At 38.2% G+C, this 24,776-nt stretch overlaps 2 protein-coding genes across 7 annotated transcripts in view; one reads left to right on the forward strand and one right to left on the reverse strand.

Moving 5' to 3' along the window:
• LOC311097490 (putative E3 ubiquitin-protein ligase HERC1) overlaps positions 1 to 16,050 on the reverse strand; it is a 71,870-nt gene extending 55,820 nt beyond the window's left edge. For all 6 annotated transcript variants that reach the window (XM_084137194.1, XM_084137192.1, XM_084137195.1 and 3 more), the window contains exons 1-9: positions 15,761 to 16,050; positions 7,810 to 8,776; positions 6,490 to 6,585; positions 6,133 to 6,318; positions 4,327 to 4,638; positions 3,938 to 4,034; positions 3,496 to 3,639; positions 508 to 635; positions 254 to 398 (exon numbers count right to left, since the gene is read on the reverse strand). In XM_084137194.1, coding sequence (XP_083993320.1) covers positions 254 to 398; positions 508 to 635; positions 3,496 to 3,639; positions 3,938 to 4,034; positions 4,327 to 4,638; positions 6,133 to 6,318; positions 6,490 to 6,585; positions 7,810 to 8,742 — 2,041 coding nt within the window. In that variant the 5' untranslated portion in view covers positions 8,743 to 8,776; positions 15,761 to 16,050. The remainder of the gene's footprint in view (positions 1 to 253; positions 399 to 507; positions 636 to 3,495; positions 3,640 to 3,937; positions 4,035 to 4,326; positions 4,639 to 6,132; positions 6,319 to 6,489; positions 6,586 to 7,809; positions 8,777 to 15,760) is intronic.
• Positions 16,051 to 19,775: 3,725 nt separating this feature from the next.
• Positions 19,776 to 22,867, forward strand: esm1 (endothelial cell-specific molecule 1). Its single transcript, XM_084138217.1, has 3 exons — positions 19,776 to 20,325; positions 21,783 to 21,926; positions 22,065 to 22,867. The coding sequence occupies exons 1-3, from the start codon at positions 19,920 to 19,922 to the stop codon at positions 22,145 to 22,147; spliced, it is 633 nt and encodes a 210-aa protein (XP_083994343.1). The 5' UTR covers positions 19,776 to 19,919; the 3' UTR covers positions 22,148 to 22,867.
• The last annotated feature ends 1,909 nt before the right edge of the window (positions 22,868 to 24,776 follow it).

The raw sequence follows: 24,776 nt of genomic DNA on the forward strand, positions 1-24,776 counted from the left end.
AATAATAATAATAATAAAATATCATTGATCTACAAATAATTTCTATAAAATAAATTACTCATTAAATCATTTAATTTAATTATAAATACTGTTAACAACACAAAACTCTGTAGCCTTACTTTAGAAAAAAAGATTTTTGTCTAATAATATTGCAGACAGCAAAATTTGCCTTGTGGAGCAGAAATTACATAATATTGAATGTTTTTTAATCTTATTTAATCCTATTCTTCATTTGTTTCTCCATCTCTCTCACCGTGAGACAGAGCGAGACAGTGGCTGTCTCCACAGGAAATGTCGATGACTTTAGTGATGCTGAGTTCCTCTATCAACCGAGGTCTGAGTGAGGTGGTCTCAGATGAGCCGCAGCCGAGACACGAGCCGCAGCCCCACGCAAACACCTGCATCGCACACAGGAGAGCATAGAGACACAAGAATTTATAAGGGTGGATATAACGGTACATGTTTACTCAGTTCGAGTCTGTGGGATAAATGAGAGGTTGTATATACCTGGCCAGCAGATGTCAAAGCCAGTGATGACTGGCTCCCAGCACACACTTTTCTGATAATAAAGCCATGCAGGGCTTCTATCACTTTAGGCCTGTATACACGGTTTGTGTCCCCATGTCCCAGTTTACCTGTAACACAAACACACCATTCACACACACACAGAAAGAAATCCCTCTGACATGGACAACAGTAATTTAAGGTGTGTTAAGGCCAGCCAGTACTTGCATCAACAACAACTGTCTCTATATTTCGCCTTTATTTCAAACATGTTTAAAGAGCAACTTGCAGGTAAAAAAAAAATCTAAATGAATATATAACCGTGTATGAAAATACCATATGAAAAGATAATGCAGGATTTAAAATGTTTTAAAACGACATAATGACACCAATTTAGTAGATAAAGTGAGCGTTTCTTTGACTGCTCGTACAAACCGCTTTTTTTTCAACATCGCGTCATTTTACGTCACACGAGGGAGACGTGTGCTGTGCTCTGCCGCAGCTCAGTGCAGAGTGGGTTGGTATTCAGTAAGAGCGGTCGTGAGACAGTGTGTTTTCAGTAGTTTTTGTATTTCAATTTATCATCGTCATGGTAAATTTATGTGTTTGTGGAGCTTGCAAAAACTCCAGCCTGTCAGGACATCGAGTCCACCGGTTTCCTAACAGGAAAAAGGACGGTGCTATCTTTCGTGCCTGGGTGCGGGTTGTGCAGGTGAAGAGACGGGATTTCTCTTCCGCGTCGGCTTCGGAAAACGCGGTCGTGTGTAGCGTTCACTTCAGATCGGAGGATTATCGTCCCGGCGATATGAAGGAGTTCAACATGGGATACCGAAGTAAGAACCGGGTGAGACTCAGAGCTAGTGCGGTTCCTTCAGTGCACGCATCTTCGGGTTCTCCCGCTGGATGTAGGCGCGAGCACAACATCAACTGGCAAACGCAATGTAAGCGGAACGAAACTGAGCTAACAGTTACTCGTTATTGTGTTTGTGTGGACCGTTTATCAGTTTGGACCAGTGCAGCGCGAGCCTGATCAAGCAACACTGTAGCCTAACTGCGAGATCCAGTAAATAAAGAATTCGCCACTGAAGTAAAAACATCGCTGCGAGATCTAGTGAGAAATATTCACATTTCTCCGTTATTAACGGATCAAACAGCGCTGACGTGAAAACCAGGAATAAACATTGTGCAATGAATGAACGAACTATCCAGTGTCCACAGATCAGCAACATTCACCATGGCTTTACTGTAGTAACACTAACTGCAACCATGGAAAGTTTGGCATTTTCCACTAAGGCCCAGTATGCATCCACCTCCCTGCAACACTGACTTTCCTCAGCTGTAAACATTGCCTCGCATTTCCCACACAAGCACCTATGGAACAAAAAATGTATCAGGAATAAATATCTCTCTGTCTCTCCATGAGAAACTGCTAAGTTATATCACGTAACGTTAGTCTGGGCGGATATTAATGAGCATGACAAACGCCTGATCAAAGCTTAGTTTCTGTTATTGTAAGTTCCAATATGTTCTGTCTAACATTAATCCTGGCCTGTCCCTGCTCTCTTGGCAGCCTAGCAGGCTCATAATTGTATGGCTGTGGTCCGTAAACAATTTCCTCAGCGTCCGAAATGTCATTGCAATCCATATTTCCCTGTTGTTTGAATCGACCGCTCTCCCTCGTGCTACGTCACGACTCTCGCCCGTCACGCCCATTTTCAGATGCGGAAGTAAAATTTTCTCACAAAAACGACTCCAGAAGCCACTGTAGCATATTTATAATTTTTTTTTAAAGAAAATCTAGTTCCTACATTATTTTTCTATACATTGACTTGTTGGGTCTTCTAACCTGCAAGTTGCTCTTTAAGCTTGTCTGTGGATATTATGTCTGATAGTGCTGCACTGCAGAATTTTTCTTGCTCTACTTATGAAAAGTAAGCGTCACAATGTCCTACTCACTCTGGAGGGCAGAAGACGGAAGAATGTGTGTGTGCACATTGATTTTGATCCAGAAAGTTACCTGAACAACTGCTGTAAGCTGTGAATAGCTGTTAAAATTGTTGTGGCAAATAAAACTTGAGTCAAATACTCCCTCTTTGCATGCCATTCAATTCAAATTGTTCAATTCATGTGGGGAAAAAAGAACACAAAAATCTACTATCACAGATATTCCTTGCGTGAACAGGAGCAATTGAATTTTGAAATGATGGATGGATGGATGGATGGATGGATGGATGGATGGATGGATGGATGGATGGATGGATGGATGGATGGATGGATGGATGGATTAACTTGATAATTAAATAATTCATTCATTCATATTTTGAATAAATTTGTATCTATATATGTTAAGCTAAAAATGTTACTTTGCCTGTGAAGACCTAAATATTTGTAGAATATCAGTGTGAATATCTGTAAAAGAAATGAAATAAAATAATAAATACAATAAAAAAAAAAAAAATCAAACAAAAACAAAGAAAGAAAAAGAAAGAAAGAAAGAAAGAAAGAAGATTTTAAAAAATGGTTGAATACCAGTCTCTCTCTGTTTGAAATCCCAGGCAAAACATTATTAAAATAAAATGACTTCAGTCTTCATGAAGATTTGAGGATTTTCAATCACTAAATAGCAAATTGACTTACTAAGAGAGTCTGTACACGTTACTAACAGCCTTGAAAAAGGCGCTTTGCTAAAGGATGACTATCTTACATTTGTCTGGTAATGTCTCTAAGACTTCAGCGAGATGACGGAAAATGTTCGAAAAATTTAAATGCTTCAGAAGCATATAATATAGCCACTTCATCACAGGCTTTCACTGTCATTTGCTTCCAGTTATTTTAGCTGTACAAAACAGCACATTATGCTGCTTGATATTGCAAACTGGCATTTCTTATATTATTTTAATGTACTTACATAATTATAAACCTAATCAGAAGTCTCGCACATTCACAGAAAAGAAAAACACATTGCAAAATAAGGTGGTTATGAAATATTACCATTGTCCCCTCCTCCAAAGGACCAGACGATTCGGCCATCTTGAGCCACAGCAATGGTGTGAGAGCTGCCACAGGCCACTTGCCCGACTCCACTGATGTCCTTGACCAGAGTGGGCACGTTACGACTGTGACTGTCGCTGTGACCTACATGACAGACAGACAGACAGAGTAAAAATAAGACAGAGACAGGATAGGCAGAACTTCTGACACAACAGCCTGACTCAGTCTTGTCGACTGCCTGACAAATTATTTCTCAGAGGATTAAAAAAACAACAACCTCTGTGCACAGCAGTCTTTCAAACCATTAAAACCACCTCAAAGAAATCAATAGTGAATTGTATTTCACTGACAACACTACATCTGAGAACATATACTCAGGTCTCAAGTGTGTGTGTGTGTGTGTTCAGTGATGTTGAGGGTCTGTAAGAGGAGAGTGATGTACCGAGTCGACCGAAGTCGCCTTCCCCCCAGGTGTACAGCTCTCCGTCATTAGTCACCGCAGCACTGTGTCTGTATCCAGCAGACACACACACCACCACCTGCAATACACACACAGGAAACACGCACACTTTTACAAATGCAATGATAACACACAAACTAGTTTCTTACATTTTCTGAAGAAATATTAGTGGTTGCCAGGGTGTTTATATGCAGTTTCAGGTCATGTGGTAGCTATGGAATAAGGTAAAGGTAAAGTAATTACCAGAGTATTCGGGGAGTTGCTTACTCGCCCAAGTCAAAAGAGCCCAGGCAAATACTCTGGATAAGACACGATTAAAAAAAAAAAAAAAAAGCTACATTCTGCATGTAGAAGACATTATTTCCTCTCACCTTTCCTAAAAGAGGGCCCTGTATAATCTTAGGGTATTTCTGCGTGGCGCTGTTCCCGTGGCCCAGTTTGCCGTAATCTCCGTCTCCCCAGCTGAACACCTCTCCCTCTGCCGTGACGGCCAGCGTGTGTCCGTCTGATCCCTTGGACGATGACACCTTCCTCATGGTGCGAGGCGGTTCCAGAACCAGCTTCTTAGGCATAGACTGGTTATTAGAGTCTCCCAATCCCAGACGCCCATAACTACCCTTCCCACAAGCCTTCACTGCACCATCAGCAGATACAGAGAATGTGCAGTACTGGCCAGCCTCAATCTGCAGGTGGAAAAACAAGAGCACCATTTAGAGCCGAGTGAATTGAATCAACTGTGATCAAGGATGTCTAAACTGTATTAGTGAAAAGGCACAGTTTATTAAGATGCGGTTGCTGTTTTCTAAATTGTATTTCTCAATAATAATGAAAAGACATGTCTGTATTAAAAAAGCAGAGACTGCTGGGCCTGAATGCTACTTCAGATTAGATAACAGAACTTTCCAAAACACATATTCTGTTATCTGCAGGGCTGCCAACTTTTGAGTTTAGCTTGGAGTGAGATTTTTTTTTTTTTGACGAGGGGGGGGTATGTAAAAACAAATATTGCATCACAATAAGTGTAATTGTGATTGTCAAAACATTTGGTAACTAAATAGAATTTTATGAAGTTTAGTGACAACATGTTACAATGTTTACATTGTACAATGACTGGTATAGGATACAGTTTTTATTATTGCTTGACAAAAATTTCAAGATTTCAATTCCATTCTTGTGATTTGATTCCGATTTTGATTCAATATTGACTAATTTGAATACATGTTTATTTTAAATTTTATTTAAAAAAATAATCTCACCTAATGCTGTAAACATAGAGGGCCCAATCTGCTGGTATTATTAAAGGTTAAAAATAATATTAAATTAAATATAATGCAGTTTTTGTTATAATAACAATTATTTAATGACATAAGTAAAAATATAATAAATATGTAATATAGTGCTCAGCAAAATCTCCTCTCTAGCTATTTTTTCTATTTAATTAACATGCTATGGTCGTTAAATGGCTTTCCTGAGGTAAATGTAACGTTATGTGACATAATTGTTCTCCTGCTGTTATATTGACCTCTTTCCGTGGTTGAAAAACACTAATTGGTCGATATTATGTATACTTTCGGTAAGTTGTACTGCGTCTTTAAATAAAAAAGTAACAGGTGATCGGTTCACGTGCACTTGAACTGAGGCGCTCAGCGATCTGTCACGTCACATTTACAAGCGCCAAACGTATTTTTGTCTGAATTTCGTAATAAAATTGACGGAATCTAAGAGCTGAGAATTAGTTTAGTATTAAAAGTACCTCTTTGCTCCACAATTTTTCTGTGCGTGAGAAAATGGATGTGTGGCGTGAGAGCGTGTGAAAAGTGTCAATTGCGTGAGTCTCACGCTCAATGCGTGAGAGTTGGCAGCCCTGTATCTGCCATCCATAAAATCTGACAAAAATGGTTATAAAGCTCATATTAGACTGCAAAACTGTTAATCTAATATAAATGAGCTAACAGCCCAGACAGTGCCTTTACCAACAAAACAATTGGCTCTTTTAATTAAAAGCTATTTTGTACAGCCGTCAAATTGAGCGTTGGAATCTCTCTCATAAAATTTTTCTCCGAGTGGTCTTTCTTTTCCTTCTCATGCTGTCTCTGTTGGAACTAATGTAAGCTTCATGACAGCTTCCAGTTATTTGGGTTTTCATCACACTTGAGTAACACAAAACCCACACACACCATTTGTGCATCACTGAAGCCCTGAGCCAGTTTGGGCTGTAAAATCTTCTCCAGCGTCCCCTCGGCGAGCTGATGGCTGCTGTTGCTACCCCACACGTACACCATGACGGCGTCATTCTCCGAGCCGGAGGAAGAGGAAGAGCCCGTGTTACATGAGCACAAGCAGTTAGAGGCCAGGGTGCAGATCTACAACACACACACACAGATTAAAGATTTATTTATGAGAATAAAGACTCGAGACTCGAAAGAATAGAGGGCAAAGTCTCTCCAACTTGGCATAAGAAATCTTAACAGCCTAATATAAACACCCTATATTACAGTCTGTGAACACTTATAGATTTATTCGCACAAACACACCTCTTCAAAAAGGCAAAGAGCAACATGTGAGAGGCTACAGAGTCCGTCAGCATCTTTCTTCAGCACCTGAGTATTGACGGATTCACCACGAAAAGCCTGTAAGAACAAACAACAAATGAAATGCTGCAGTGGATCGTTCAAAAAATAAAAGGTACTGTAGAACCAAAAAAAACTGATAACATACTCTATTTTTTAACTCTGACAAAATAAAATGCTGCCTTATTGCTTGAAGTCACAATGAAACAGATGTTTTTAATGGGCGAGGACTTCTATCAATTGGCTATTTATTGAATGGAGGCTGAATGCGAGCTTGCAGTCGATAGCAAGAAACGGGTGGTTAAAGCGGAATAAATGTTTGGAAGTACAACATATATCACCAAAGAGAAGTCTGTCACTTCACAGGAAGATCAAATTAACAGCATGTATTTATGTTTTCAAATTTTGCATTCAGATGATCAATTAAAGGATTTGAAGGCAAGATGAAACCAAATTAGCAACCCATGTTCCACTTCTAGCAACCCACTTAATTGATTAAAATAAAATATGAATTGAGAAAACAACATGTAGAGTAGGACTTCTGAGGTAAAAAGTGGCCTAAATGCTAAGGTTTGCTAAAACGCAACATCTAAATAATCGATTGGCTATTGGTTAGTGTTATCCAGTGGCCAAGCAACCTAGGTGACATTATCATGAAAAGAAAATTGGTTCATTATGTTTCGACTGAAGATTACGAAGATAGTCTCAAGTCTCGATACTGGCACCAATGTGCTTAACCAGCTTTGTACTCTGGAGTAGGGGAATCTATAAACAAACAGTTGCTTCAATATGGGGAACACGTTCTGCTGAACTTCAAGCACAAAAGCCTTGAAGTAGACATATTTCCCATTAATTAAGACATGAATAAATAAGAGCATGGCAGGTCTGGTATGGCTCGTGCGGCTTTCAGTGCTGGGAAGTCGGCCAAGAGCTCCCAGTCAAATGAAAGCTGCAATCTTATTTAGAGCAAGGAAAAACGTTTGAGCCATTCCTGCCCTCCATGAGAGGAATACAGAATAATGGTATACTACTCTATGGTGCTAATGTATTAGAAGTACAGTAACAATTAGCAACAATGATTTCGTTTAAGTGCCGAGGGAGGGATGAACAAATGGAGGAAGGTGTTAGCCTAGCCTCAGTTCTGTAACTCTATACTCTCTCTGTGTGCAAAAGAGGCACAGCTTTCTATACTAGTGCCCATTACCCATTAGTATTACTGTGTATATTACTTCACTTATGCTATTAGCATGACCGTTAGGTCAACCGCATGGTGTAGGAACACACCGTGTGCTGGCGCATTTGTTGCAGTGTTTGATGGATCAGCTCGTAGCCCACTCCAACTGTTTCAGAGGTGGTGGAAGAAGCAGAGGCGGCCAACGCCACCTCCACCCACTCCAGAAGGAAGCGCAAGGACCCTCTTTGTAAGGCTAGCGAGAGAAGGAGCTCCAGGGCTAGCCTGCGACCCGCCCGATCCGCCCCGGACCCGCTGACAGCCGTCTTCTTCAGGAAGTCTCCAACTTGCGCAAGACAGTCGAGCCCCACTGTTGGGATCTTGTTCTCGTTGGCCAAGGAAAGAGGAGGCAGGGCGGCCAGGACTGAAGACGCAGTGGCCAATACCTCATTGCACAAAGCGACATCTGGTGGGTTCTCAAGACGCCCCCGCTGCCAACTCTGCCTCAGTAAAGCAAAAAGGAGACTCAACCCAGTCCGGACACCCATTTCAATAAGAACGTCCGTGCCCGACTTTGAACGGGAACTGCCTGTTGGCCAAGGCTCAGACACTGACTCCAGAGTGCCCCCTTCTGCACTGGAGGATGAGGGCTGTGGGGGGAGCGGCGCTCGGAATCGGTCATGATACTTGCTATGGAGGGCGTAGAACACCCTCTGGAGGATCACCAGCCTGTGGTGCAGGGATAGGGCAAAGGGGGTCCTTGCCAGCATGCGGTGGGCCAGGCATCGTTGACTGTGTAGCAGCGCGGATAGATATTCCTCCTTCTCCTCCTCAGCACTGGATTCGTACTGGAAGTCAGGCAAGCGTGGACCCATTAGGTCCTGCACCGGCTGGGCCAAGCCCACAACCTCCTTGTTGTAGAGCAGTTTTGCATAGAGAGCAGACGCTCCGTGCCGTGTGGCTGTCTGAACGCTGTCCTCCGCTGCCCAGGAGCTGTTCAGGTGCTCCTGCCACTTGAGCATCACGTGTGTCTGAGAAGGCACCATCACTGTACATTATTCAAACACAAGAGGCACATAGCTGGAAAAGAGAAAGAAAAAACTAAAGTAAGAGACATTTAAAAATAGTGTACAACAAAGAGTTTTAATTAGGATTGTGTATCGAGAACCGGTTCCAAATTTCCAAGAACCGGGGATTCGATAAGACACATGCATTTCGATTCCGTTTAACAATTCCTGTGTTCACATGTAAACAATAAATGTAATTTAAATAAATTCCAGGGCCTAATAGATTTGAATAAATTCTAATAAATAATCTAATTAATACAGATTCAGATTCAGATTATTTTATTTAATGCCATGTCAGCACTCAAAGCTATTTTCATGGCAAAAATACAATTACAAAAATACAAATATCATATAAATACAATAAAAAACAAAACAATTAAACACAGCAAGTCATATTATATGAGATTTTTTAAATTAACACATGATAAAAATTCCAAAACCTTTTCAGGCATAATCTCATTAAATATGTCCTTAAGTGAAGTAACTTTGTAAAAGAGCATTCTGCTTGTAATAAGTCCAGGACAATCCAATAAAATATGTTTAACAGATAAGGGAATTTTACAAAACATGCATAGAGTTGGATCTTCACCCTTAAGCAAAAAACCATGGGTCAAACTTGTGTGACCCACACGACATCTAGTGTAGACAACTTGATCAAGTCTAGTTTTAAAATTAATAAAAAGTCTATTTGTAATTTCCGGATTAGTTCCATACAATTTATTATTCTTGTGCATATTCCCTAATACATTTAAATAAATAATCTAATCAGAGTTTGTGTCTGAACTAGCATTTCCATTCATAATGGAAACCAGGACATAACCTACCACTGTAGGCATTTGAGGGGCATCTCACCCATAATATTCAGATTATTAGCCAATCAATGTGTATTAAAATGGTTGCTTTCTAAATTATTATATTTGGCCTCCCACAATCTAGAACATTTGGTTATATCCTTGTCAGAAACAGACTACAAACCGCTCTTCCCCAAAAAAAAAGATGTACATGTCTTTTCTCTAGACTAGAGCCTCTCTGAAGGAAATTTCTTGACAGACTGCACTTGTTTTCCTGTCGGGATGTAAGAAATGTATGAGATAGCATATGTAGAAGGGAATCAAGGTCATTTTCCTGAGGCACGGTTTGACAGAACATGAGGAACACATCAGCTTACTTGCCGAAGACAATAGTCATGCATTACAGCTTAGCCTAATTAGCAAATCACTGACCCCTACCCCCCCACCACCATATTTGTGACTCAATCAGAAGGTTTAGACTTCACCCTAATGTGTAAAACTGATTACAGACTCCAGCGGCTGTAACTAGCCAACGAATAACCTAATGAGAGGTGACGTCAACATGAAAACAGCCTGAAAGCACCCGGGTTTCTCCTCTCTGGGTCTCTTTCCAACCTGAGAGACAATGTATCCACTTAAAACCTGTGGAAAAAAAAAATTGTATGTGATGTATTAGCTCAAACTGTACCTGTAAACTCCAGATAAGATGGAGGCATTTTTTTTATTCCAGCATTCACTTTTTATTGCTATCCTTTTCATTTTACGTCAGGAATGTACAAAAATGTACAAATAAATCACGTTGTATTACGCAAGCATATAAATTCAACCTTGGTGAGCGAGCATGTGAGACTTCTTTTAAAAACATTTTTAAAAACTCACTGACTCCATCCTTTTGAATGGCAGCCTGACTATACATTATCTTTTACTTACCAAACACACTATATTAACTTGCACAACTTTACCAAAGCTGTGAAGAGGGATTACTTGCGTTTTTGAGAATAAAAAGAGGAAATGAGGAAACTCCGGCGGTTAGGATGAGAGACGTACTCATGATATTTTATTTCTCGGAAAACAATCATATGAATATGAAACCTCAGGAGCTGTTCAATCAGTATTGGCTGACATGATTAATCCAACATTTGGACGGAAGTATGACTCAGATTTAAAATGAAAATACAGGTCTATAATAACCTGAATGAACCAGACACCATCAGCCTGGGAATTGAGCAACCTGGACGTCTGCCTCCATCTCTGCTTGAAAACTCTCACGTCAATGAACCTAGTGACCTTCTTGTCACTTTGAGCAAGTTACCACCACTGCCCGCTGGTTAGTGTCCATGAGCAACATGACCCAGCACTTCCACGTCTGCCCACGGTCTTACAGCCCAGAATGTATTACACCTGGCAACCTCTACAGTTTCACGATGTATAAAAATAAAAAGGATGCTTCTCAAAGCTGCTTCACAGTTATGTGGGAGATGGTGTGGGACCGAGTGTCACATTCCCCAGGAACTCTGACTAATCCTGCAAAAATCATGACAACAACAAGTCCTTAATGTGGCAGACTATGTAAAGAGACGCTGAGCTTATACTCTGAGGTGTTTACCACTGACATATTGACGCGAGTACAATGCTATGGGTGTAAATATAGACAATCTTAGGTTACACGTTACTATTAATAATGAGAAAGAGGTAGTTGTGCACCCAAATAGTAATTTTAGATCATGTTTAAAAATACAGGCAGAGAACATGCAGTTTTAAACCAGTGTTGATCTGATAGCTCATGGGTGTGCTTTCCAAATTAAAATGGAGGACAAAATAACTGTTGGGTCATTCCTGTGGCGAAGTTCAGAATCATGTTCACATGTCTACATGTGTTGGATATATTAAATCATATTGGTTAATTTTCTTACACTTTTTAATGCTTATTTGATGAAAAATACAGTAAAAACAGTAATAATGTGAAATATTATTACAATTTAAAATGCCCGTTTTCTTTTTAATGTATTTTAAAATGTAATTTATTCCTGTGATGCAAAGCTGAATTTTCAGTATCATTACTCCAGTCTTCAGTGTCACATGATATTTCAGAAATCATTCTAATATGCTGATTTTCTGCTCAAGAAACATTTATTATTATTATCATGTTAAAAACAGTTGTGATGCTAAAAACTCATTTGGAAATGTGATGAATTACTTTGGTTTGAGAAAAATACAAATATCTGATCTTTCTTTGGGAATATCGTTTTAATTGGCAATCAATCTACAGGCTTTTCTGTGTCCTCAATATCACTGTCCATCCTGTTAGTGTTTTGTAAAAGCCAGTTCCTTAATAACATTATCTTCCAGGAAGTGACATCATTTTAGTGAGAAAACAACAGCTCAAACATTACTAGTATGCACCAGCAATGGATTTTATGATTTTTATGAGATACTTTTTTACATTTAGCAGACGCCTTTATCCAAAGCGACTTTTTGTGTAACTTTAAAAAATTAAATTCTGTTTGATAAAATTACAGAAATCATTGATATTATAAACTCGAAAGATGGTTAAAAATATCAACATTAAATATTAACATTGACACCCTCATGCAAGCCAAAATTTTTAATCCCTCACTAATTTTACCATCTTGTAAATTTCCTTTGTCTTTGTGTAAATAATAATCATATCTGACCAGAGCCTAAATATGAAAGTCTGTGACACCTTTTTATGAAAACACTCTCTTAAAAGGATAGTTCACCCAAAAATGTTGTCATCATTTACTCACCCTCAAGTTGTTCCAAACCTGTATGAGTTTCTTCTGCTGAACACAAAAGAAGATATTTTGACGAATGCCGGCCTGGTTACCAATCAGTCAGTAGCCAAAACTAGTTGATGGGCCCCATCGACCTCCATATGAAAAAATATATACTATGGAAGTCAATGGGGCCCATCAACTGTTTGATTACGGACATTCTTCGAAATATCTTCTTTTGTATTCAGCAGAAGAAAGAAATTCATACAGGTTTGGAACAACTTGAGGGTGAATAATGATGAACTATCCCTTTAAAAGACAACACGAGCGTATTAATTTTTAATGTTAGAGTTCAAAAGAATGCTGCATAACAGAAATGACCCAGTAAAAATGTGTATAATCATAGATATCAATCTGGTGTCTCATTTGACTTAATGGAAATAATTCATGAAATGTTTTCAGGTATTTCTTGGAATCCCAGATCCAAATTAGCTCAGTCAAATGTTGGAAACAGGAAAAAAAATGTTAACCGGAAACAAAAAGCGCATGGAACCGCAGGGTCATTCCCAGCCACAGAGGTCAAGGACTGAGCTTGAATCTGTCAGACAAACATAAAGCTGCCCAGCCAAGAGTTTCCACTGCCAAGTGCCCATCACTGCTGACCTTCTGTTGAAGTGAGAGAGCGAATTCAATTCAGCCAGTCAAAACGGGCTGATAGTCTGAACACCTGACTAATCTAGGGCAACTGCGACAACTAAAACTTCTGTCCGGTGTGATCACATTTCACACAGAGGGCATCAAAATATAGGCCAAGAAGAGAAGACGGTAAACGCACAACTGTGAACTAAAAAAGCTGAGCTTTGGGGTTTGTGCTGAGAGACACATGTCTCCTGAACACTGTATTAAAAAAAAATCCTATCAGAGGCGCCTGGCTCGTTATGAGATTTGGATCGACTTGTTTGCAGACGTAAACAATAAAGATGCGCACGCACAACACAGGGTTGCCAACTCTCACGCATCTGGCGTGACAGTCACGCATTCAGCCTCAATCTCACGCTCTCACGCTTAACAAAGAAATCTCACGCTAAATTAGACATTGTTCTGTGCTGTATTTTTTTTCACTCGTGTGCACTAAATTTCAGAATTACTATAAACAATTCAGGCTCTTAACTACTGGATGGACCACTATTTATGGCGCAAATTAGTTAAAATCTCCCGGAATCTAGAGCGAGCACGCATGCGAGACAGAAACTGTAGCGCACGCACGGCGTACGGCAGCGTTGAGCATTGTAGCCAATCACTGACATGTCTGTTGAACGCATTGGCCAATCAGAGGCGTTTAAATGAGTCGCTGTCCTGAAGATGTGTTTTGCGCGAGCTCACCGAGTTCTACACTTTCGCAAACCAGTCATTATTATTGCCTATAAACTTAAGATGCAAATAAAAGATTCACTGCAATGTATTTGATATTCTTGATGCTGTTCTGATGCGCTCCATTACGCACCGCTCTGTTTGGTGTTAGGATGACTAAAAGTTCAGCGGTCTAGCTCTTCAATGTCAGAATGATTAAAGAAGTGAACGAATGCCTGGCAAAATGTAAGTGGAAAACATTTAATATTTGACTGTTTTACAATAGAAATGTTCAACTACCGACAGTATCCGGTGACGCGAATTACTCAACTTTTTTTATTTATTTACTAAATTTAGCCTTTTTGAATTGAAAATATGCTATAATTTCTTTGATTCATTTAGAGAGAATGCATGCATAATTAAAAATAAAATGTTATTTGCAAATAGTTACAATTATTTCACTAATACAATAAGCTTTTTTTTCTTTATTCCCTTAAATCGCTTTTATAATTAATTCCTTTAAATAAAAATACCCCAAAAAAATTGGGTTGGAATACCCCCCCCCCCCCCCCCCCCCCCCGTTGGAGAAGTCTCACTCCGAGCTAAACTCAAAAGTTGGCAACCCTGACAACAATACTATCATGCGGTACGGTAAAGTTCTCCTCTCCCAGAATTGAGAAACTAACAGATTATTAATTATTAGAGCTAATTATTATCATATTAAAACTAAAATGATTATTATTTGTACATTTTTTAATTGTATTAAAAAAAAGTGTACTGATTGTCAGTACACTTCTTATGGGAACAGTAACCCTGGAGTAACCTGATGTTAAAGTTCTGTCATCATTTACACACGTCCACGTCGTTCCAAACCGACATGAATTCTTTCTTCTATGAAAAGCAAACTAATATATATTTTGCATAAAATAAATACAATTAAAGTAAATGGGGACTGGAGCTAATAAAGCTCCAAAAATGACAAAAAAAGCACCATAAAACGAATTCATAAGACTTCTGCCTTATATTCCAAATTTTCTGCATCCTTATGATAGATTTGTTTGGGAACAAATCAGAATTATTAAAGTTATTTACTACAAATTTCCATTCTGGCTCTGAAATATATTTTGCACTTGCGTACATTTAAATTAATTGACTTAACAAATGACGTGCAAGAACCAGTTATTTTTGACTTCACTGACATCAAACCTGGCTCAAGTTGGATTAGCCTAATATTCACATGAATAAATTATATGATATTTAAAGGTGCCTGTCATTTTGGAGCTTGAAATCCCTCGTGTCCATTCGCTATCATTGTATGCAACTTTGACAAAATTCTGCTAAATATTTTTTTTGTTTGCATTCCACATAGGACAGGAAAACATTAGGGTTAGGGTGAGTAAATAATGACAGTATTTTCATTTTTGGGTGAACTGTCCCTTTAAATGTATTGCTCAAAGGAACAATGGAGACAGTTCACGGTTCACCTGTTCTCTGCTGTAAAGACCAAATTGGACCAGCATGAATTTCATAGTTTGGTGCTTGTCTAGCTGGTGGACCAGTAAAACTATACTGTTAAGCAAAAAACAATGCTGGTCAACCAGTATTGTCTTTCTAATAAGGCTGGTTAACCAAGCGAGGCTTGCTTTATTAAGCTAGTTCAAATCCAGGTACGGACACTAACATTCAGGCATCTAAAGGAACACATCCAGGTCTTTTACGACAGTGGTTTGAACCTATAATCTATAACCCTAACAACACATCACCCCAAAGAATCTGCTATTTCTTAAGCATGGTGGACCAGAATGCATCAGTTATGGTCTTTCAAACAATGCTCTATCCATCTAAACCCCACAATCTTGATCAAATACAACACATTATGCAAAATGTGAACACAATTAGATCAGTTACCACAACAACATGTATGAACTGTCACTTGGACAAGACTTAACGTACATTGTTGCATCAGCTGAGACTAAAAACAACAGTGATAGATACAAAAATAGCTGACATATGACGAGCTCAACTGTTTAAAGAGCTAAACCACATTAATTACAGATACGACGAACAATTATCAGATACTGTCGAATGAAATATAAAAAAGACAGTGTAAATAACGCTTACCAAACGATTCGATATTCTCTCTTCCTTCTGTCATTCACGCCCAGCAGAACAACCCACTGCCTGCCCCCCGCAAGGCTCTTTAAACCTGCTGTCTATCAGAAAGGACGTGAATCCTCCGCTTTATTATCAACCTGGATTTACTTTCACAATTACACACTTTTGAATTAAATATAACTAAACGCCACCCGGCAAAGAGGAGTTACGCAATGCGAGGACGAAATGCCGGTTAATCTCGCGCTGGAGGGTGTTTATAGTAGGGTAGGTTGCCGCTCCGCAAGCTGTTGCCATGAAAAATAGCGGCGTTCGGTTTCGGGAATGCGCGTACAGCGGAGGATTTTACGCATACGGCGTAGTGTCGTGACGTCATGACGTTTATATCGTAAGGGTCCGTTATGTCTAGCTTTTGTTTTTGCGATATTATTTACCATTACTGTATCAGGGTTATTACCGTTAAATAAGACTATTATACCATTTTGTTTATTGAAATAACGCTGAAATAAAATTGCTGTTCTTTTAAACTTTTTATTCATCAATCAATGAATACTGAAGGTACCACAAAAAGATTAGGCAGCACAACTGTTTCCAACATTTATATTAATAAATCATATAAGGATGATTTCTGAAGGATCATGTGACACTGAAGACTGGAGTAACGTTAATGGCTGATGAAAATTCAGCTTCGCATCACAGGAATAAATTACATTTTAAAATACTTTCAAATAATAGAAAACCACTACTTTAAATTGTAATAATATTTCACAATATTACTGTTTTTATTAATTTTTTATCAAATAAAAGCTGGCTTGATGAGCATAAGAGACTTCTTTCAAAAACATTAAAAATGGCAATGTTTCCAAGGCATTATATATATACTGGATATAAAATTTAACAAAAAAAACTAACACTGAAATAAAATAAATTAAACCTAAAAAAGTATATTAAAAAATGAAAATAAAAATGACAAAAGCACATAATAAATTGACTAAAATTTTTACTAAAATTAAAACTGTGTATAAAAATAAAAGCTAATTCAAAATATTAATACAAACTACAATAGTATATAAATAACACTACAGTAACAATGTATTTAATATTGTATTCATTTTTTTCTTTTATTGGAAATATTCTATCATTCAAATTATTGAACTTAAATTTCTTTTAAATTATATATATATATATATATATATATATATATATATATATATATATATATATATATATATATATCCTCTTTCAAGCCAAGCCACAGCCATGGAATCCTTAAAGGTCAAGTCAAGGTTCTTAAAGTTTGAGCAACTCTTGGCTATGCATGTAAGATTTTTTACTTAAATTTTAATCATATTGCTTGAGAAGGCTTGAAATATGCAGGAGCAAACGAGTCATCTGGACCCATTCTTAAATACTTTTACTGTGTCATTTGGAGCTTGACAAGCCCATCACAAACCTACAACAAAAGCACACTGAAACCACAGCGTTTTTTCAAAAAGACTTTTTATTACAATTCAAAGCAAATCAAAGTCTTCTCTCTTGTCTTAACTCTGAAACGATGGAGGACAGAGAAGTCACTTTCTTCTTCAACCTTCTAATCCTGGCGCTCTGCAGTTTCAACCGTTTCCTGTAGTTTGTAAGCTCGGCATTGGCCAAGTTGAAACTGTTCTGCAGCGTCTCTGGCGATTCGGCCATGTAGGTGTGATCCATGGAATGACAAACTGTGTCTGATGGCACAGAAGGATGGCAGGGTAAATGGCCATATGAAATGTTGCATCGTCCACCGGGATGAATCTCTGATGCCCCATTGCTTTCATCCACAATAACCCTCACAATCTCCTCCACAGCTTCAGCGTTTCTCAATACAACATCTCCTCGCCTCTCAAGCCTTCGCCTGGTGTGTGGTGGCTTCTTCTGCAAGTGTTTAGGGAAGGAAAAGATGGTGGGAACAGCAGCTGTAGTAAGGCGCACTTTGCCCAGATTGCTTGTAAAGAAACAGCTATCTTCAAAGTGGACAGAACATAGGCGAGAAGAAGGAGTTGGCTTCCACTTGTCCCGCCTGATGTTCACCAGCCACTGCTGCAGCCTGCTCTTATCACCTAAGGGGAAACTGAAGGAGAGATAAAGATAAATAGACAAGTGGATATATATATAAAGAGAGAGAGAGAGAGAGAGAGAGAGAGAGAGAGAGAGAGAGAGAGAGAGAGAGAGAGAGAGAGAGAGAGAGAGAGAGACTTATTCCGACTAGATCAACCGATTCACTGAAAGATTCAAAGATTCGATTCAAAAGAAGCATCGCTGAATGCCCCCAAATAACGTTACAACTGTTGAAAATGTGATTAAATATAAGATGTACTGCTGAAAAAAAAATATATATCATTCTGTTAAAGAATCAGTTTACTTGTTGCTTATAAGAACGTCATCCAGCGGAAAATGTTTTTATAAAAATTGCAGCTTGTTGAATCAAACTCAACCAGAATGCCGATGATTTCTGACAAGGTTCTCCGCGCATAACTTTACTATTATTGTTGTTATTAGTATTAGTATTACATATTGGCAGAGAGAAATCATAAATAAAAGTCAAATCATTCATATAGTAAATATAACTTACCGAAAAAAATTTACACTACATCCTTGTGAGTGGCGATTTGTACAATTTATAGCAGCGCACGACATCATATAAAGCTACAAGTTGAAGGCAATGACTAAAAATATAAAACTACAGAAAAAATAAGTGAGTTGTGTCTGTGTTTACAACTAATGCATGAACAAGAAATACTTGCTCTGAAACTTCTGGCGTCTGACAAACCAATGGAGCATTTCCGCCATCTACTGGACTGGAGTGTAGAGAGTCAGGATGGGGTTGAATGAAAAAAGCACAATTAGTATCATAAAAGTTATCCATACGACTGCGCTCTATTACATATCTTCTGAAGCCAAAAAATGACTTTGCGTGAGGAGCAAAGTGAAGTTGAATTAGTTAAATCACCCAGTTAAAGCCTTCCCTCAACCTACCGTAGATCTCCTGCCATTATTTAATGAAACAGCGCCATCTAGTGGCGGATTACCTTCACTGCAGCGCTGCTGCATGAGTTTCTCGTGTTCCTTTCCAATATAAACATTACGAAACCGGACGCAGATTGCAGAAAAGAGAATTCAAAGACTTTGACTTTCAAGATAAGTTTATAAATGTCTAATTAATATTCAGTGGAAAGCTCTTTTATGATTAGTTAAGTGCTTAGTTAAAAAAAAAAAAAAAAACGTATTACGAATCACATAAACTAAATGGTTCATTCCCTTGTTCCATTAATATTTATTCAAAATGTTTTATTAAGCTCTAGTTTTTCTTACTCATTTAAAATTCTTAATAAAATGTAAGGATTGTTCAATTCAGTTTTATGGAATTTTACTATTAGCCTAATTGAAATGCGTAAATATTGAAAAAGGCTTACAGTTTTTAGTGTATCTTGATGTTTTCTTTAAGAAAAACTAGGAGAGAAAAGAAAAATAACCAGATTATTTTATGGAAGAAAAAAAACTGTCCGCTAAAATAGGTCAATTTATGAAATATAGGCTACTTAAAATTGTTCAGATCATAGGCTAGGCCTACTGAAAGAATGCAAATCGAAACTTTGATATATTATATTTATATTGAATGTATCCATATTCACACACACAATCTCCACAAAGACACTCTTCATGTCATTCTATGATATAGCCCAAATAAAATTAGAAATAATCTAGGTGGTTGTTTTGCTGTAGACTCACTGGTTCATTTACCTGAGCATTTAATAGGCCTATTTATTCGAATAACTGCATTAAATATTTCAAATATTTTAAGCTTTTTGTGACATAATTACAATGACAGAAGAGACTTCATTTCCTTCTCAAACTAGGAAAGGACCACTTTAATGCTCCTCTAGCCGAAAACATTGTCATGCACGTTCACGTCAGGGTCACGGGGGTCATCTTTAAAAGCCTACAAATAAACAACTCCAGACTTCAGTGATGACATCAATTCCTGGATGGCAGCACGGCTCTAATTCCACTTCCACGCCGGATTTCTAAAACAGGGAAGGGGGGGAGGCTGGCAAATAGACAACAACACCGGATTGAGGAAATTGACGAGGGCATACTATGTGCAAAACAAACTTGTTTAAAGCTGACAGGCATGCAGCCCGAGCTGTTTCACTCACTGTCCCATCTAAGAAGAGGACAGCTCCTCCCTAGTGCACAGCATCCAGCGTGGGCTTCGCTATCACTTCAAGTCATGCGTTTGTACGCGATCCCAGTGTTCCTGTTGATGGTGTTTGGAGGAGCCGACGCGTGGGGTCCCGGCGGTAAATACGCCGTTCACTGCCCGGACAAATGCAACCCCGCGCAGTGCGGCTCGACGCAGCGCTGCAGGCGCACGGTTCTGGATGACTGCGGGTGCTGTCAGGTCTGCGCTGCGGGACGGGGAGAGCACTGCTACCGCACCGTGTCCGGGATGCACGGCGTCAAGTGCGGACCGGGACTCTTCTGTGACTTCTACAAGGATGAGGATGATTATGGAGATGAATATGGCATCTGTAAAGGTACAGTCTGCTGTGTGCACCTGTTTAGGCAGATGGGATTGTGGGGAATTCACTTATTCAAAGTATTCAATGATTTTGTAATCAGTTAGCCTATGTTTTCAGTATTAACACAACTGAAGTTAAAATCAAATGCAAATTTCAGAGCAATAGAACACTTAAAAATGACTTAAATTAAGGTGACATGAAGACATAGAAAAACATTGAATTGTTACTTTTCTTTCACCAAAGAGAAGAATCACAGATCATCTCTTTATATAAATCAAATTATATATATATATATATATATATATATATATATATATATATATATATATGTGTGTGTGTGTGTGTGTGTGTATAGTCTACTTACATTTACTTACTTATCATCCATATATAATATATCTCATGTAATTTGAAGTTATCTATCTATCTATCTATCTATCTATCTATCTATCTATCTATATAGTACTCTATATAAATCAATTTACATTTATACATTTACATTTATTATATATTTCTTTGCTAAATAATTGTAAAAAAATATATATATATATATATATATATATATATATATAAATTATGTTCACAGATGTTCTAATGATACACTGTTTATTTAAATTTAAGTTATGTTATAATATTTTCTTCTATTATTTTGATGTTTTTATTATTATTCTATGTATTTGGCAATATTGTATTATTTACAGTCATGCCAATAAAGCAATTTTAAATTTGAATTTATATATATATAATCAAACCTTTAATATTGTGTCTCCTATGGTCAATATAGTTTTCATAAAGTCTTTTTTAAAGAAGAATCATAAAGGAATTTCAAAACAATTTGTGTAGAAGAAACTATGCGAATGCGAGGAAAAAAAAATATAATTACAAAATTATTATAAAATCTTTATAATATATAATATCTGTTAACTGTCTTCACAATTTCAGAATTTATTTTTGAATAGCTGATGTGTCACACAGCTTCATCTCACCTGTTCAATGCAGATTTTTCTTTTTTCTTTTTAGAATATTCATATATTTACCAAAAGCCTCATGGTTAGCTGAAGGTTTTTGTGTGGTCTCAGGTTACAGGTTAAAGACCAGTTCAGCATACTAAAGAAAACTCACCCCAGAGTGTCTTTTCTGTGGAGTCCTTCCAGGGCCCCTCAAATTATCACTTAATGTATTATGTAAGAACAACGTGAGTTGGTGAATGAACACTTTGTATAAGAGGAACACACTCCCTCCACACCAATTCCTCACACTCAGCCCTTTAATTGAGTCTTACCACCAGTGTTAGATGTAAGTGAGCCTTTCTGATCCTTTTACACTTTATACACAAATACTGGATTAGCAATGAGCAAACATCTTCAAAAAGAGAGTATTTGCCAATGACAAGTGGAAAAGTCATGGCAAATATTTACTTCCAGATTCTGTAATGGCTAAATTAGCTGTCACATGTCTTTTTTTTCTCTTATTAGAATGCATGTATGGGACGTACGGTATGGAATGTCGGAAAGTATGCAACTGTAAAGCGGGTGGACTGTGTGACAGAGAAACGGGCGCTTGTCTGTCCTTTAAATTCTTGGCTAAAATGGCCATGCTGAAATCTCATTCAAATGAAGGTGAGTTTGTGAAGTGCACAAAGTAATTCATTTTAATAATACATTTTTAAAAATCACCTTTCATATGTGTCCTTTGATATGATGTGAAATTGTGTAGAATATTATTTGTATTAAAACATTTTTTTAATCACATGACAGGTAATGAACTGGGCTCGGGTGACACGAACACTGAAACCAGCAGCAATCGGTCCTCCGCGCGCAATTTTCTCCCTCCTCGCTGACAGAAGCTCACACTCTTCAGTTTAGTTAGTGTACATGTAGCATAATATATTCAAGGAGCAAACGGATGTATTTTATTATGTTTAAAAGGGTCAAAGAAAACGATATGTTTTATTCTGTATATTTTACAGATGTGTATGCCAGTTATGTATTTATTCCAAAGCATGTCACCATGAATTCACTTGCTCACACACAAACACACACACACACACACACACACACACACACACACACACAAATATGCAATCATCCATTAGAGTTTAGTAACACAATAATAATGTTCCCTCAGCAACTCATTATGCTGAAACACTCAAATGAGATGTTAAAATTACAGTTGAACTGAATGAACACACACAAACACTTTTACATTATGAATGTATTATAATTAAACATGCAGCAGTGTTTATATAATCATATTTAATGACAAACACATTCTAAGAGTATATACCAGGCTCAGTTCCAAGACTGATCAGCATTAGCATCAGTTATGACTTTAATATGCCATCACATATTTGACCTCATGGTCTCTGTAATGCTCAAAAATGTTTTTAATGTGGTATATTAAGGCCAAGGAGATTATTATAATTTATGGAGTGTATATCCTTCTAATATGTTTGTAAATTATTATCTGTAAATCTTTGCTTTAAACCCCCATTGAAAGAGATAATATGAATTCTTACTGCTTTATGTATGAGATTTAAATTAAACCATGTCATTCTGAGAAAAAATATCTTGGTTTATTTCTTTCTTTTCTTTTTTGTCAAGTTTTTAAAGTGGAATCTCTTTTTAGAATATTTTAGAAGTGTATACACACACATACATGTACATAGGCTACATGTATATATACATACACATGCACACATATACACACATACATACACTCACCTAAAGGATTATTAGGAACACCTGTTCAATTTCTCATTAATGCAATTATCTAATCAACCAATCACATGGCAGTTGCTTCAATGCATTTAGGGGTGTGGTCCTGGTCAAGACAATCTCCTGAACTCCAAACTGAATGTCAGAATGGGAAAGAAAGGTGATTTAAGCAATTTTGAGCGTGGCATGGTTGTTGGTGCCAGACGGGCCGGTCTGAGTATTTCACAATCTGCTCAGTTACTGGGATTTTCACACACAACCATTTCTAGGGTTTACAAAGAATGGTGTGAAAAGGGAAAAACATCCAGTATGCGGCAGTCCTGTGGGCGAAAATGCCTTGTTGATGCTAGAGGTCAGAGGAGAATGGGCCGACTGATTCAAGCTGATAGAAGAGCAACTTTGACTGAAATAACCACTCGTTACAACCGAGGTATGCAGCAAAGCATTTGTGAAGCCACAACACGCACAACCTTGAGGCGGATGGGCTACAACAGCAGAAGACCCCACCGGGTACCACTCATCTCCACTACAAATAGGAAAAAGAGGCTACAATTTGCACAAGCTCACCAAAATTGGACAGTTGAAGACTGTAAAAATGTTGCCTGGTCTGATGAGTCTCGATTTCTGTTGAGACATTCAGATGGTAGAGTCAGAATTTGGCGTAAACAGAATGAGAACATGGATCCATCATGCCTTGTTACCACTGTGCAGGCTGGTGGTGGTGGTGTAATGGTGTGGGGGATGTTTTCTTGGCACACTTTAGGCCCCTTAGTGCCAATCGGGCATCGTTTAAATGCCACGGCCTACCTGAGCATTGTTTCTGACCATGTCCATCCCTTTATGACCACCATGTACCCATCCTCTGATGGCTACTTCCAGCAGGATAATGCACCATGTCACAAAGCTCAAATCATTTCAAATTGGTTTCTTGAACATGACAATGAGTTCACTGTACTAAAATGGCCCCCACAGTCACCAGATCTCAACCCAATAGAGCATCTTTGGGATGTGGTGGAACGGGAGCTTCGTGCCCTGGATGTGCATCCCACAAATCTCCATCAACTGCAAGATGCTATCCTATCAATATGGGCCAACATTTCTAAAGAATGCTTTCAGCACCTTGTTGAATCAATGCCACGTAGAATTAAGGCAGTTCTGAAGGCGAAAGGGGGTCAAACACAGTATTAGTATGGTGTTCCTAATAATCCTTTAGGTGAGTGTACATACATACAGAATATATATATACAGTGGGGGAAATAATTATTTGATCCCCTGCTGATTTTGTAAGTTCGACTTACAAAGAAATGAAGGGTCTATCATTTTTATGGTAGGTTTATTTTAACGGATAGAGACAGAATATCAACCAAAAAATCCAGAAAAACACATTTTATACAGGTTATAAATTGATTTGCTTTTGATCGAGTGAAATAAGTATTTGATCCCCAACCAACCAGCAAGAATTCTCAAGGCAGTTGGGACCACAGTCACCAAGCAAACCATTGGTAACACACTATACCGCAATGGACTGAAATTCTGCAGCGCCCGCAAGGTTCCCCGGCTCAAGAAGGCACATGTACAAGCCCGTCTGAAGTTTGCCAATGAACATCTGATGATTCAGAGAAGGCTTGGGAGAAAGTGCTATGGTCGGATGAGACCAAAATTGAGCTCTTTGGCATCAACTCAACTCCGTGTTTGGAGGAAGAGAAATGCTGATGTACCGTCAAATCTTGGACAAGAACCTCCTTCCTTCAG

The sequence above is a fragment of the Abramis brama genome (genome assembly GCF_963993115.1).
Source record: "Abramis brama genome assembly, chromosome: 15".
In the NCBI taxonomy this organism is placed as follows: domain Eukaryota; kingdom Metazoa; phylum Chordata; class Actinopteri; order Cypriniformes; family Leuciscidae; genus Abramis; species Abramis brama.